General features: G+C 28.7%; 2 protein-coding genes and 1 long non-coding RNA gene across 4 annotated transcripts; 1 reads left to right on the forward strand and 2 right to left on the reverse strand.

Annotated features, from left to right (window-relative positions):
- Positions 1–1,432: 1,432 nt before the first annotated feature.
- LOC117205762 (SUN domain-containing ossification factor) lies at positions 1,433–10,020 on the reverse strand. The gene is given in 29 exon segments (XM_033444473.1): positions 1,433–2,085; positions 2,087–2,158; positions 2,160–2,260; positions 2,262–2,289; positions 2,291–2,548; positions 2,550–2,669; positions 2,671–2,743; positions 2,746–2,856; positions 2,859–3,282; positions 3,703–4,236; positions 4,239–4,286; positions 4,288–4,634; positions 4,637–4,782; positions 4,784–4,842; positions 4,845–4,954; positions 4,957–5,101; positions 5,104–5,133; positions 5,136–5,222; positions 5,225–5,326; positions 5,328–5,383; positions 5,386–5,447; positions 5,449–5,641; positions 5,825–5,966; positions 5,968–6,005; positions 6,008–6,413; positions 6,415–6,444; positions 7,640–7,774; positions 7,897–8,101; positions 9,551–10,020. Coding segments are annotated over 29 exon segments (4,233 nt in total). The 5' UTR covers positions 9,610–10,020; the 3' UTR covers positions 1,433–1,973.
- A 3,188-nt stretch (positions 10,021–13,208) lies between these two features.
- LOC117205690 (dual specificity mitogen-activated protein kinase kinase 3) lies at positions 13,209–15,625 on the forward strand. Of its 2 annotated transcripts, none has more exons than XM_033444373.1 (7): positions 13,209–13,407; positions 13,583–13,755; positions 13,982–14,147; positions 14,229–14,465; positions 14,551–14,730; positions 14,811–15,028; positions 15,164–15,302. In XM_033444373.1, coding segments are annotated over exons 2-7 (867 nt in total). In that variant the 5' UTR covers positions 13,209–13,407; positions 13,583–13,690; the 3' UTR covers positions 15,165–15,302. The 2 variants fall into 2 exon arrangements, with proteins under 2 accessions (XP_033300264.1, XP_033300257.1); XM_033444366.1 differs by having other exon boundaries at positions 13,211–13,407; positions 15,099–15,625.
- A 761-nt stretch (positions 15,626–16,386) lies between these two features.
- LOC117205253 lies at positions 16,387–17,190 on the reverse strand. Its single transcript, XR_004487210.1, has 2 exons — positions 16,975–17,190; positions 16,387–16,789 (listed from the first exon to the last, which is right to left on the reverse strand). It is a non-coding gene; the product is annotated as an uncharacterized LOC117205253 (long non-coding RNA).
- Between the last annotated feature and the right edge of the window lie 94 nt (positions 17,191–17,284).

Raw genomic sequence — 17,284 nt, forward strand, 5'->3', positions numbered from 1 at the left:
ATAAAATAACACTAGACTGAATCAGTTCGAATATTTAGTTAAGCTGTTTATCATAATAAACATAATATATATAATTTTATGTATAATATGTAAGTTATGATGATCCTGATAATAATAATAATGATAATGATATTAGGTATCCCATAAAGTGTTTTGTTGCAACTTAAAATGATAGTATGTTTTATTACCATTTTATTAATTTTAGTTATTTACGCAGTCATTATACGATTAAATGGTTACTTTGCTACTTTGAACAAAAAAAAAAAAATAATACCATAGCATTAATGAAAACAGATAATAGTTAATAGAAGATTTAAAGAATATACAGAATACATTAAAATTTCCTATTAAATTTTTATAGTATTCTTCTAATGTGATTTTCTTTATCTCATATAGCATCAAGAAACTTTCCACTTTTTATATTAGTACATATTTCTAATGTAGTTGGATATTAAAATAAGGTTTTGTACAAAAGATGATATATAAATGCATTTTCGATTTTACAAAACATTATAAAATATTACCACTGTAAGTAAAAGAAGTAAAATGGCGTGAGTTTTATATTTCTCAGCATTTAATCTTTTTTCACTGTACATCCATAAGACTTTTCTAATAAAAATAATTTTGTCATAAATATGACGATTCACTCTCATCACTGAACTCCACGACTTCCTGGTTTCTTTACGAGATGAAAATCGTTTTATTTACCATTAGAATATGTATATAATTTCAGCATGGTGATGCTCTTATCTACGAGAGTCGTAAAGTTCTAGAACAGGCTCTGTCATATGTTTCCTGATTGTTAAATAAGAGAAATTCGTTCTAAATTTGAAGAATTTTTCCACGAGTTCAGCACAGGAAGGCTTTTAAAGAATGATAAATGATCTTGAATAAGTTTGGAAGACCAACATATCAAGGTTAATGACTTCGTACTTAGAATTGAGTTACAAGCTAAACGAAAATATGTAGTTTATTTAAAAAATTAAAAGTCATCTTGAAATTTTATCTCCATTTTAGCCAATATATTATGTACATAATTGTATGTCCCTTTGAAGCAGAGTAAGTTTTATTTAATACCGGTATATAAGACAAACTTTTTGAGATACCTAACGATAAAGTAAGTATGATAGTTGTGGATGTTTAGTCCTGTCTTATTTCGGAATTTCTTCTATTATTTCTACATTTACCGCTATTAGGCCATTCAGCGCAGTAGTCAGAAACGTTACAATAAACCTGTGTAAATACACTAAATTCCATTATTAAGCTAAGAAATGTCTCAATCATGTTGTGTGTTAACCACGTGCGTAACGTTACACACATTTTATGTATTTGCCTATTACCTTTACATAAACATCCACAATTTAAAAAAAGAATATTAAATAATATATAAGTTATAATGTTAAAAATAATAATGATACATAAATCAGTCTAGTACGCTATAATAAAGTTTTATTTCTGAAACAGTTCTACGTAAGAGATATTTTAAATAATAATTATATTTACACCTATCGATAGGAAATTTCATACAAACAAATCACAATATTCAGATATTATACGATCTATTTAATGTATGTACAGAGGTACAGACTTATTTGCATATAAAATTTCTGAAGACAGTTCATGGTCAGTTAGTAAAATTTTGTGACATATGTATGCACAATATATGTATATGCACACACACTTTGCATATATTTTTGAAGATATAATACGAGGATTACGTGCCGCATATTATAATATGTTGTGTGATAATATATTATAAATCTCACCAACTGATCAACTATTTACAGAAACTTATTATATAGGAATACAGCTCTAGAAATAATGTAAGTCTGTGAAACTGCACAGTATCTTAAGTAACTTCATGCGAGCAAGCATTCGAACAAGCGTATTTTATACTTAAATAAAAAGTCTTATAAGCTCTAGCAATTTCAAGTTATTCCCTCAATTAGCCGTCATTGGCAAGTTCATTTTAATCAAAAAAATTTTCTCACCATTTTCCTAAAACCAGTGCTCTTTTTCTCCTTTTTTTTTGATATTGACGTCACACTACTACTTCTGGATTCATCCCACTTTGATCCATTAACAGACCCCGTTAGTAGTTGTATCACCATCGGTATGAACTTTTCACGAAGATAATGGTTTGAGGGGAATATAACTACTGTACAGTCTTATCATTAGAATCACGTGAATTCTTACTCCATTCTCCATTCACATCATTTGAATAAGCTTTTCTTTTTCTTTCTTGTGCTAAAGCTGTTTCATAAAAAGGAAGATGTTACACTTAGTCTTGTCTTTTAATATGCCACTAATGTTTTGGAATTTAAGAGATCTTCCAGATTCCATGACAGTTTGTTCACTATAAGCAATTCTTTCCGGAAATATATCTGCTGATAATGAATTCAATTCATTTTAATTGTCAGTACATGAATTATTTAGCTCGGAATTTTTAAGGAATCTGTCTCAGAAGTTATCAGCACATGATAAGTTGTATATCAGTTGTATATTACTCTCTGCTTTGTGTACATTATCATCGTGCAATTAATCATATTTTCTGGGGCAGATTTAAGCCTTTAAAAACCTGTTTTTGGGGCATCAATTGTAATACCGCTTCGACAGGCGGAGCAATTTTTGGCGTTATTTCCATTTCGTGTGTAACATCTGTTGGTTCCGTACTGTGTATTTGAACATATCTCTATATCGTTGTTTACATTTGTTTGATCACCAATCGAGGTGATTGCTTTTACGTTTCCTCTTCCTTTCCTTTTTTTGTTTCATAAGATTTACCAATAATCATTAATTCGCGGTATGTACCTGTAATGTGAGAAGCTATTTCGCTTGGTCTTCGCTTTTCGGTTTCTTCGTATGTGAATTATAGTTTTCTGCACTTTTACGCCGCATCATGTCTTTGTCTGACTGTTGCTTCCTCTTAACTTCAACTTTCCTTTATTGTTATTTCTAACAGTACATTAAAATTAGATATATCATAAAAACTTCGGAACATATTAACAACATATGTTGACCTATCATAGAGATTTTTCCGTGCCAACTGTCACGATCATGTAGAAGATTTTTCATCGAGTTGGAAAGATTAACGATTTTTTCTTTTAAAATAGAAATTTCTTCTGCCCTTTTTGATTCACGTTCGTCTCTTTTTCGCGTTTCTTCACTCATTGCTGAAACCGTGCGTTCAAGAGATCTTTGCATTTCTTCAACCTGTTTTTTATATCGACGACTTAATTCTTCCAAGTATTGTCCACTCAAAGACATATTTCTTTCTAATGCCTAACAATAATAAAGAGTCTGTGTGTGTGTATACATACATATATGTATATATATATATACATATACATATATATATATATATATATATATATATATATATATACATATATATATATATATATATATATATATATATATATATATATATATGTATATATGTATACATGTATATACGTATATATGTACATATATACATATAGATATATATTCTATATTTATATATTATATTAGCATAAATATGTACATAACAATATGTAGCAAGAGCACTATTAGAGCATTATTATATATAACAAAGAGATTTCGTCTAACAATATGTTTATTGCATTTCAAAACTAGCAAGATTATATTGCACAATTTCTATTCTTTTTGTCAGATAATAACAATTAGAATTATTAATTTGATAAGTAACTACATACATACCTTGATTCTATTAGACAGTCTTAGGAAAACAGATTCTTTTTGTGGCATGGTATTTGCCGTTGACTGAGTCACTGAAGCACTTGCAATAGGACCGTTTTGAATATGGGCTGATTCTCCTTCTAAATCCTTTAGATCAGATAATAAATTGTCAAATGTTAAAGAATCTTGAGGAGGTAACTTAATTTCTTGATCTAAAATCTCTGTTTGTTCTTGTTTCCCTTCTTGATCCAGACGTTCCACTCTCTCCACTTTATTTGGTACACTAGCAAATTCCAATTCCATCTGATCATTTGGAAATTCACTGCTGTCAGTAGTAGTTATTGAGACAGAAGCAGTTGTTTGAGGTGAATTTTCGATAGAAATACTAGGAGTTATAGATGGCTCTTCGGAGGCCTTTAAAATTGGATGTTGATTTCAATATTTAAGATACAGGAGGAACAGTTGTTAGTACTTCAGCTGAATTGTTTCTTCAATTTCCAAAATTGGTATTGATGTTTCATTCTTAATTTCTTCTTTTCCAAAAGTTTTAGCTTGAGCTTTATCTGTGAAGCTATACTTTTAGAACTGGAAGAAATCTCGACAGAATGTGCTGCTAGAGAATATGTTAGTTTCTTCACTAGATGGTTCCTGAATACCTTTTTAGGCTCTTGAAGTTATATCAACATTTGAAGTCAAAGCATGTGTAGCTGATGTGTGTTGAAATGTATCACTATTATAATTCTCTTTGTGTTTGTGTGATATATCTTCTTTAATAACCTCTTTGAAATTATTAAATGGTATTTCATGGCTTGTATTCATTACCACTTTACGTTCTTTTATGGCTAATACATTACAAAGTGCAGCAATGTATTCAGATTTAAGTATAGATGTTATGAATGCTAGCTGAAAATTCTTACTTGAACTAAATCCTTCATTCAGTTGGTCATGTTTTCCGTATCTTTTACATTTTCATTATTTCCTCTCGTCTCCTTTTTCGCAGGAAGTTTTCCAACTCCAACGCCATGAATTTTACATAGTCCGCTTTGTCTTAAAGTTCTATTCACCAGATCAATTTTAAGCAATTCATTTAATTGTTTTCTAACTAATTAATTGGAAGATTTTTGCAAAATTTTTTGATCACAGGCAGCTATCACAAAGTATGGGGTATACCTTGGTGTAGTACAACTAATAAAAGAGTTCTCAAGGATATTGCCACTGTCTATACTTTGCTGGATTTTCGTGATATTGTTATAGGTCAAATCCTTACGTTTACTAGCCTCAGCTGCTTTTTCATAATGCTCAATACAGCATCTCTAGCGCTGCCAAATAAATTTCTTGGTGGTTCACCATTTTCAGCATCTAAAATCTCCTCTTCATCACTGTCTTCGTCGTCATCAACATTTGCATGCGACTCTCTTGGGGGATTTGATTCTCTGTTTCCGTTTCGAGAACCCCTCAAATTCGCAATTTTACCATAAGCACGAAATAAAAGAAATAGGACAAAAATGTTCAGATCCGTAATAGGTTTGAAGTTCCACTTTATAATAAATTTCCCGAAAAGATGTGGCTCTAGAGCAAAACTTTGAATATCCTTCACATTTTTTTCGCAGTGAACCTGACCAACTGGACTCCAATCTCTTGTAGGAGAAAAACTTGATCGCTAACTTATACACTGAAAAATCTTTTGGTGACGAACTAAAGGTTCAAAATTGGCCAATTCGATCTTCTTAGCTTGAATCGCTTCACAAAGTTCTACCACAAACCATACGTGACGTACATGTATTAAGCATATATTCATCTCGGGTGGAAACTAAAACGCTTCCAACACTTCGTGCTTCTGGATTTGCTGCTACAAGTTTTGCACCACAATCTGGAGAAGCATAGTTTTTAGAACGAACTTTCATTCCACCAATTCCTCGTGTTGGTGTCCCAGAATTCTGAACAGAAGCATTTGGATGCGCTACAAAACAGGTAATTACTGTTTTATAATTAAAAACAAATTTATAATTAAAATAATAAAAATATTACTTTTTCAATTATAATATTTGTTACAATGAAATTATTTTCACAAATACTATATGAAAAATGGAACATATTTTCGATTAATTTTTGCGCAACACGACAGCACTATTGTTGAACTCACTTTTTTTCCTTTCAGCTTCCTCTAATCTTTTTTGTGTCCATTCACTGAAAGATGGGATATCTTCATGTGGATTTGAGGATCCACAGTTACGATTCCTTCGCCAAAGTACAACTGCAGCAGCATCATCTCTATTTTCTCCCACACCCAAATCTGGCTTTAGCATCAGTATCACTTAATTCGAGGTTGTTGCAAATGTTCCATCAACTTTAGACATCTCATCGGGAAGTACTTTAACAACACTCTCTTCAAGCTTCAACTCTGGCCCATCAGTGGTAATAGAAGCTTGTTCAGCCCTTACTACAACCACTACCTCAGATGTTTCCTCTTCCCCAACTAAATTTGTCAGTAACAAAGATTCTTCTTCTTCTTCTTCTTCAAGACTATTTGTTTCATTACGTGTTTCAGTAATTTCATTGATAATAGATGGTGATGGCGTTTGTATGCTAGATGACATCTCTTCCTGTCCTTTTTCATCTTTTGCCTTATATTTCCATTTTCGTCAATATAGATGATTTTTGGGGAATAATCTAGATTTTGAAAACTCAGAATTAAGCTTTGATTCTGCTAAGCTTTGAAGTTCTGCTACAGATAGCATTCACCGAAGTTAAAACTGTTGCTTCCTCATTTTCAGAGAATTCTGCAAAAGAAAACTGAATGCATATATGTACTTGTAATAATTTGCCATGAAAAATTGCTTTAAATAAGGCGGTCAACATAATTTTAAAATGCATATGATTTTATAGCTTCGTGCTAAGAAAGAAGTTAGTTAGTTAAATAAAAAATTGTAGGTTAGGAATTAATTATTTTTATTATTTAAGCTAAAAATTTCCGGCATTTTTATTTTGGTAACGACTTAGGTTTAAAATTCATCAAACGAATAAAAATTTCATCTATCAAATTTATTTATGTGCAATGACAGAAAAATATTTAAAATTAATTTTCACTTTCTGATATAGCGAATCCTTCATACAGTGAAGGATCAAGCTTATTCTTCTGAGCCAAAACATACTATGAACGCATTTTTAACGTTCTTATTCCTCTTTTGTATTTGCCAACGATATTTTTATTATACATATATAACTATTTATATGTTATAGGTAAAACATTTTATTGAAAATAAAACTCGTACAATGATCATAATCGTACATCGGTTCAGTCACAATAATACATTTATAATAATTATCATTATTAATTAGATGAAATATGTTTTCTCGGATTGATATTTTTTATTATTTTCATCCTTACATATTTTACTTCTTATCTTTCCCATTTAAAATTACGCATTTAATGCAATCACTGTGTGTCTTATCAGCTATTATCTTATCTTTTATTTTAATTGTCAGGCAAAGATCATTAATTATGCCTTATTACACATACTTTTTTTTTTTATTTTAAGCATAATTTTGATAAGGCTACTAGAAACTAAAACATTTCATATATTGTGCCACAATACTTTTTATGTTACTAAATTTTCATCATTTCAATACCTTAAACATAATAATGAAGACTTTATTACATACATTATACATGAAAGTATAACTTTATAGATATATAAGTTAATTACGATTTCCAGCATAACATCATAGCAATAAATATTGAATTTAATAAAATTTAATTAAAGACTGGGCTCAAAATATTATTTAGTATTTTAATTGTTAATAAGTTCATAAGTAAAAATTAGAAAAGTTCATTCATAAGTAAAAATTAGAAATATCAGTCTATACATGTTGAGTGGCGTATATAAAGTTTACATTTTGCAGCCTCATGCAATCAAATGTAATAGGTTTTTCTGTGTTATGTTGACATAATAAAAACTTACCCATGAGATAAATTAGGTTGTTGAGTAAGAGTTTCAGCTACAATATCTGAATCTTTATAAGGATTCTTTTTCTTTCTTGCTTCGTCATTTATAACTGTTCCGAAGCCAGCAGATTCTTCAATATATTTTTCCTAAATTTTTATAGATGAATTAGATATTTCTAAATAACTAGAAATTTCATAGAATAAGAAATAATGTAATAATTCTTAATAATGTTGCAATTTATAACGTATTTCTTATTTTTAATTCTTACATGATAATAATGATCTTTATAATCAGTTTCTAATTTGTGTAGATCATGTAATTCCGTAATTGGTATAGTGGATGTGTTTAGGTCATTAATTTCCATATTATTTAATGTATTATTATCGACAGCCTCAGAAGTTTCATTCATTTTAAGGGATGAGTGATAATTTGTTTGTGCATTTTCAGAAGCAACTATGATGAACAGAAGTGCACTGTAAACAAAAAAAAAAAAGTATCATATAGTAAAAGGCAGGAACTGTATATTATTTCGAAACAGTGTACTTTTATACAAAATGAAATATCCAAAATTGAAGCTTAAAGCTCTTGTTATTATATAACATATATATATATATATATATATATATAAACATATACATAATACATAAAGATACACATATTCTAAACGCAAACAATTGTAAACTCAGTCCTTCCTCCTGTCCACTGACACGATTAACTAAACTATTATTGTTATTATGTTATATTCTAGATGTATTACAAATTTAAATAGTACGATGATTTCTTTCCTCCTAAGTAAAAATGCCAATTACCTAAACATTGTATCATACAAGATTTATACAAGTTCAAATGACTAGTTTTTAAATTTTCCAGCACCTCTCTGTATGTCTGGTTTTAATTAATAAGTAATCCCGAAATTGTGAAAAATATATATATGTGTAACAAAAAATTGTTATTTACTGTTCTATAAACAAGAAGTTAATGTCGTATTTTATTAAACTCAATATGCAATCTACTTATAACATTGCAAACAAATGTTTGCAACTACATTTTATATAATATTTTTTTTATTATTAATTGTATTTCCATAATATGTAAGAAAAAATCATGAACACCCTGTTGTACACTCTTATAAATCAAACGTTTTTATTTTAAAACAGTTTTATACACGATGAAAATAATATATCTCAATATGATCATTTTTCGCAATGCCTTATAATTATATTACAATAACGTATTATAAATAAGTAATAAAAATATTGTAGTAATAAGTAATAAAAATATGTTAAAACAAATGAATAAGTTAACAAAAAATATGAAATTAACATTTTCCATTTTATATATATATATGAGAATTTATAATTTATAATAAAATATAAATATTAAAGTAATGATACTTTATACTTAACTTTTTACAAAATTTATATTAATTCATAAAATAATAAGAAATTTACTTGAAAATATAAGTAGATATTCACATATTCATTTGATGTATTATATTTTTATATACGTATTTATTTTATATACTTCCTTCACAAAGTTATAATGTATAGAACATTAAAATGAATTTATCTTTTTACAAGTTAATAAAAATTTGTACTTTTCGAGTTGAAATTATGGATATAAACTCTTTCTATATTCTATATGTGTCAAATATTGTTAATTCATATATTATGGTATTCTAAACATCAAATTTACTAACAATATACTGTAACCTTGTGTAACACTAGTTAAAACACTAGTTGTAAGGAGAATTAATAGTAACCTTATACTTTTCATTATTTTTGTGCATTTAAATAAAACATACCGGTTAAACAATATGCTACACTAGTACTACTAAAAATTCAGTGCATAACAAGGCTATCAGTAATTTTATATACACGTGCATGTAAATTGTTGATAAAAGAGGAAGAAAAAATGCTTACCTGGAAGCAACTGATATAAAAAGTAATGTCCAATACACGCACGTTATACAAATCTTCATCTTCTTAAATGCTCACATTACTCTTCAGAAAATTCCTCTGTTAATAGATAGATATTTTCATAAATGTAAAAACATATCACGACTTTACTACTATACTATCATCACTACTGCCGTTACTGTTACCACCGCCACTACCACCATCTTTATAACCCCTTTTATAACCATCAGTATCACCACCACAGTTATTACACAGTAAAAAATCTGACGTGGTCAAATTAGGATGGTTTTGACATAAAAATAATCGAATTATCCATAACTTCGTTACATATCATTTTGTCGTGCTGCAATTTCAATCATTTTGTGCAAAATTTCTTGTAACAAATAATGCAATTTTTAAAAGAACGACAGTACACTTCGTATCAAAAATCTTTCTACGTGTAACGAAAACAGCTGATTCAATCAAAGCATGTGTTGTAGGTATCTTACTACTACTAACCTATTTATCCAATGACTTTCTACAATATGATCTCGAGTAAATAGTGTCCAAATAAATAATGTTCAAGCAAATAGTGTTTATGAATATCTTGAATAAAAAATTGAAAAACAACTTATTTTGTCGTAATATTTTTAACTGAAATTTTATACAAAACTATACTATTACATGTAGATATCATAAATAATGTAAACAGATAAACTTTACTTTGGCGAACATAAAATTATTGACTATATATATACTATATATATATATATATATATATATATATATATATAGAATCCAAAAATTCAAGTCAACCTTAGGAATTTAACAATTCAGAAATTATACATATGTAAAATTGAGCGTTTTCAGTGTATTTAACACGTTACTTTGACTCCATATTGACTTCTATCTATAATTCGTCCAATGAGTGGAGTTGCTGGCTGTAAATAAATGCCATAGGTATATGTCCATGATAAATGTACATAGGTGGCTACCATTTTACGGCGGGATTTTGGATCCTAAGTATTGGATTAGGTTTGAACTGGTTTAAAGATATCTTTTATTGGGTTCCTTTACTTCTATAGAAGTTTATAGAGGTGTAGTAGAAGTTTAGTTCAATGCTAATCTGTACGGAGCACGGTTGTGTAAAGAGATCTTGGCGCTCGTGCACCGTAAACATGGAAAAACATATGGTTGACTCGTGAAAAATCAATATGAAAGACAAGAAAAATCATAATCTGCGCATGCGTAATATGCTATGAATATTTCACAGAGCAGGGGCACTTTACTCATCTGTATCTGTCTTCTTATAGAACGAGAACCTTCTGGTCTTCCGTGTTAATTTTTCACGACTCAATTTTCGGACGATTTCCTTTGGCGAGTGTCGAGACCCGTTTACATAATTATGGATCGTGGCGTCGAGACCTGTTTATACGATCATGGAGCGGAGTGCGGACCAATCAGATGATTGATAGAAGCTAATAGAAGCAATATGACGTCATACTATCCTGTAAAACAAGTTAAAACGCTTAATTTTACTAGAGAGAATTTCCCCTCTGGTGTTACATATTCATGACTCTTAAATCGCTGGATTCTTAAAGTTAAGACTGATATTTTTTTGATCCTACGTGTCGAAAACCATTAAATGACAAAAAAAAAGAAAAAAGTAAATGATTTCATGTCCACTGAAATAAAGTATAATCTATTTAATAAAAAGATACAAACTTTTTATGCGACAAACGTTCTTAGCATCTTCAGATAATAGTGATTTTATTTTAAACTTCTAATTATCTCTTCTCTGTAAAATTATCTCTTTTTGGAACACGCGAAATATATTAATCTATATATATGCGTCTAATATGGTAACAATTACGATGTCTACAATTATAAATCTTCTCTTTGAAAAGCATATAATGATGTCTGGCACATTCTGTCATAAGATATGATCTTGGATAATGGAAATGCATCATCTCACAAGATTACACATTCAGATGATACATTTAATACATATCCTTTGAGAGCTGTCTTCAAATTAGAATTATCAAAAATTGCATCTTCTGGTTAAGTCCCATGACATCCAACATCTATCACTGTGAAACGATAATTGTGATCAACTAATCCCAGAACTACATTAGTGTAGTTGCGATTGGCAGGCACTAAATGACAATATGTTTTCCATCTAAAGCTCCTATGCAGTTTGGTTAGTTTTACCTTGCATGAAATGCTTTTGCAATGTCCAAATTCAATCATTTATATTTTTGTATACCTGAAACAATGAAATATCTTGTTTCAGGAACTAGGATTGTTACATGAGTACATATGAATGACAATTGTTCAACAAGGAAAGATGGTACTGCTTTTGAAACACATGCAAGACCAACACCCGCGGAAATAAAGAAAAGAGAGAAAGATAACTAATTTTAATAAACAACAGGCCACATCGATTGACAATGATGTTAAAGCATTAGAGGGTATTTTCAATAATCGGGAATCTGATGAATTTGGGACGTTTGGAAATTCCATTGCAATGCAACTGCAAACATTGCCAAACGAGGTGGCAATTAAATTATAACAAGATGTACAAACTTCAATTATGTGAACGCGCTTAAATTATATACAATCATTGTCTCCATCTGCCTCTGCCTGTAGCATTACTCCATCACTTTGAAGAAAACAACATAGAAGACACACAGATACACAAAAACAAACATCAAACATTCGAAATCTCTTTTCATTTTAATTGATTACCTTGTAAATTTAAAAAATTTCTATTATTTATGATAGTGTCTAAAAAACTGAAATTAAATAATTATTGTAATCCAGTGGCTTTCAATGACTGCTTAAAAATGTTGACGAAATCGTAAGATTGGATATAAATGTAAGTATATATATATACATATATATTATAAACATAAAAAAATTGAAGAAACTTTGAGGGTCTTCCAAAGCAAGTTCTTTCAACAGAGTGTTGTTTGCTTCTAACACATTCCCTTTATCAATCCTATTTTATGTTCAAACTTTCTTTTTACATATTCTTCTAGTTATTTAAAGTTCACAATTTATTATTTCAAAGACAATCCGAATACTTGCTGCAGCCACTTTGTCACACGCCATATTTAAATCTAAAATAAATAAGCTTCGAAACAAATAACTGTATCTTAATAATTAATCGCGAATTAAGGAAACTTTAAACTGTTACCATGCTTGCATTTTGGACACAGAGCTCAAGAGTTTAGTATTGTTAAGTATCGTTAAGTATTGAGTGTATCACATAGCAGAGCGAGGTATTTATGCTTTGGCAATGTTCTTTTCTATTGAAACAGATGTAAATATGCAAATTAGAGAGTGATTATAGTTACCGTTAATACATAATTTTGACATTTAGTCAATATTTCATTACAATTCTGTCTGTTCGTTGCTTCAGTAACAACACTTTATAATCTGAATTCGGCGCGGATTAGTTCACGCAGTGTTCAATAGAGGGAGTATGCTACAGCGCACAATGTCATGACAACGATAATCAACTGTTGCGACATTAAAAGTCATGACTTTTAATGCAGCGTGTAAACGTACCTTTAATGCTTCGTCTTAAATAATTTGAGACATATTATAATTTTACTATTAAACAATTTATCAATCAGCTATGTATTATTATTTCATTAAATTTTGGAATAAAATATCACAATCCTCTTTCTTTAAAATTTTCTAATATATCTAGAGTACGATAATTCAGTTTAGAGTTTAAATTAAGTTGAAAGTGAATTGGCTTTTGTGAGCAATTTCAAGCGAGTATTTGAGTTTACTGAAAACTTCATATATGGGCAACGGAGATTTAGAATTTTGTCAATATTATCTTACAATATCATCATGTTATTAATAAGGTATTGTGTGAATTGTTGTTAATGATCTTACAATAAAAATATTTCCGAAGAAATTTAATTTTATTTACTAGTTTACTTGTATTTATCTGCTGTAAATTCACTGCATAACCTTTAATCCTTAATAACTAATATTATCCTGGTGTATAAAATAAACATATATCAACTTTTTTTACAGAATACATATCTGTCATTTATTAGGATTCATCTGAATATGTATTATGTTCAACTGCATATACTGCCACGATTGCAGACTTAATATTATTTATTAGTTGTCTATTGAATTATGGCTGTACGTCGAGGAAACAGAAACTTGAAATTGCAGGTCTCTGAAGAGACACCTGTGCCTGTGTACGTAGTATCATTATTTTGTTAATCTATTATTATAATAGCAATTTATTTTTATCAACAGTATATAAATATATTCTTATGAATAAATGTGAGAAACGTATATCCAAGTGAAAAATATATCATAATATGTCAATACTGTTCTGCATTTTAATAAATTACTTTTTTTTGATAATTGTCCAACTTTCAGTAATATTATGAAGTTGATAATAACTTTTATACATTATAGCACTCCGCCAAGAAATTTGGATAAAAGAACAACAATAACCATAGGTGATAAAACATTTGTAGTAGAGGCAGATGATTTAGAAACAATCTGTATCCTTGGACGAGGAGCATATGGTATTGTGGATAAAGTACGACACAAACAAAGTGGCACTATTATGGCAGTTAAGGTATAACGTATTCTTATGAAGAAATCATATTACTATATTTCTTATGTGTTTGCAATTAAATTGTTTTATGTATTATTATAGAGAATAACTGCAACAGTTAATACACAGGAACAAAAGCGTTTACTTATGGACTTAGATATTTCCATGCGTAGTTCAGCATGTCAATATACAGTACAATTTTATGGAGCATTGTTTAGGGAAGGAGATGTTTGGATATGTATGGAAGTTATGGATATGAGTTTGGACAAATTTTATACGAAAGTGTATAAGCATGGTCGTGCCATTCCTGAAGATATTTTAGGGAAAATTGCTTTTGCAGTAAGGAGAAACTGAATGACTATAACAAAAAACTTACTGTTTATTATAACATCAATCGTAATTATAATTTTAAAAATGTTTACAGGTAGTAAGCGCATTACATTATCTGTATTCACAGTTACGGGTGATCCACAGAGATGTGAAACCTAGTAATATTTTAATTAATCGAAAAGGAGAGGTCAAGATCTGCGACTTTGGTATATCTGGTTATCTTGTGGATTCTGTTGCTAAGACTATCGATGCCGGTTGTAAACCATATATGGCTGTACGTAACTTTCTAAGATAGATTATAGCATCTCTAATCCTGTCTATTCAATAAATTCTCCATTGTAACCTTTTTTTTAGCCAGAAAGGATAGACCCGTCGGGTAACCCTTCACAATATGACATCAGATCTGATGTTTGGTCGTTAGGTATATCTCTTGTTGAACTAGCGACAGGAAAATTTCCCTATGAATCTTGGGGAACACCTTTTGAACAATTAAAACAAGTTGTAAAGGATGAAGCACCAAAGCTGCCAGCTGATAAATTTTCGGCCAATTTTGAAGAATTTATCAATAAATGGTAAATCCAATTGTTCGTAATGTTATTTTAAATCCATTATATACAGTTCAATTAATAATTGTTTTTTCAGTTTAATGAAAGATTATACTGCCCGTCCAAATTATAATCAATTACTGAAACTTGATTTTATCACAGAGCATGCCAAAAAGGACATAAATGTTGCTGAATTTGTTGGAGAAATTTTAGACCTACCTGAAGTTGAGTAATCAGCATAGTATATAAATATTTTTGACATGGTGTGTTACATGATCTTTAATGTAACTTCGTATTATGTATCGAAGTTATATAATCAGTTCTCTATATCTTCATCAGCCATATTATTCACTCATACATACGCACGCTACAAGTAAATTAAAGTATAGTGTAAAACATAATATGTGTAACTTTTGTCTAAAAATCTATGTCTTCAGACAGTTCACTTTCTTGTTTGTTCAATATGTAACCAATGTATAATTTTGCATTAATAATTTCTTCAGGATTAGTAACTATTCTTTAAACAGAGAGCAAACCCATGTAAATAATATACAAATATTTTCTCACATATAATAATAGATTGTTATTGTAGCAATGTAGTAAATAAAATCTAAATTATAAATACTTGATTGAACTAAGTATTATATATATATATATATATATATATATATATATACATACACACATAATATAATATATATTTCTATATAACACGTGCTCTACATAACGTGATTCTAATGATAATAAATTAGTGATATTAATATAAATAACACGAACAACAACTGAAAAAATATTTATTTACGAGGAAAAGTTATGTAAAAAATATCTACCTTTTTGGAAGAGTTTAAATAGAAAAAATATAGAGCTAATTACATTTGTCCATTTATATATACCGTAATAATGTAACAGATATTAATTGATAATAAATATAATTGCGAAAAATATTACAAATATTATAAAGTGTAGGTCAGTACAAATGCTCTATTGTAAGCACTGAGGAATGAAATAATTTTTTACTTACTGTAATAGTAGAGTAAAATGATAAGAAATCGGTGAGTTATTTTAACGAGTATAATATTATTCTTATAATATATATTAATAAAAATTAATTTTGATTTCACTAAGGTATATTCGAAGAAAATGTATCACATTTAGAAGACATTTTTCTATATTAACGAAGGTGTTTATGAAATTTTCATTTATATACAAGTAACATATAAATCATAAAATTTTCATACTTTTTCCTTTATAATGTACTTATATGTATATATATAACTGTACTTATATATATATATGTATGTATGTATATATATATATATATACATATAAGTACATTATATATATGTATAAGCAGTCTATGTACATAATATACGAACATAATTGTATCCGATTAAGGAAAACAAGTACATTTATTAATATATATTACACAAAGCTTCTTGAGAAATAAAACCAGTTGAAAGCTTTATTACATATTACAAATAATATTAACATGATATATGGTGTCTTTGACTTTACATACGTACAAGCATAGAAATGAATGAAGGAATCGGGTAAAGCAAGTATATATAAATGTTCTCCTTCCTTTAACATGATTTTTTACATGATAAAATTACAAAATATTACATATGCACATGTATAATATGGCAGATTTAAATATATTAGTAAATTCTATATTTTCAGCTTGTATGTTTCAGTTTTTAAGAGATTGGTGGCATTAGGTTCATTCCTTTACATTCAAGAGCAATCTTTACTCCTAATACAAATAAGCCAATGCTCTTAATTACAGACCTGTGAATAAAAGATTATGTCTATATAAATGATTATGTTGTAATTTATATAATCTTTATTTAATTAGATATATATATAGTAATTGTGAATTTCAATGAATAATGGGCAACACTAAACAAGGTTATACATTTATAAAATTGACTCGAAGATTATACACAACACAATGAAGCTTTATTATTACATACCATTTAAAAGAATCATAATAAACATTCTTTGCGTATTTTACAACAGATGCCATTGTGATCTTTATTTTTGGAAAGATAAATCTTAACTTATTCAATTGTTCCTGTTTCTGGCAAAGTATCTAATTGAATTGACACGAAATTATATGTAGTACCGGAAGAAGTGCAAGCTTAAAGTTATTTCTAATGTAATGTATATATGCGAAGATGATATATATTATCAGGTATTACAAAGATATTGTTTACTATTAATACTATGTTACACTGTACGAGCAATTTTGTATAAATAATGTAATTTTTTAATTAATTCGAT

The sequence above is a fragment of the Bombus bifarius genome, unplaced genomic scaffold (genome assembly GCF_011952205.1).
Source record: "Bombus bifarius isolate JDL3187 unplaced genomic scaffold, Bbif_JDL3187 scf7180000007966, whole genome shotgun sequence".
NCBI lineage: Eukaryota > Metazoa > Arthropoda > Insecta > Hymenoptera > Apidae > Bombus > Bombus bifarius.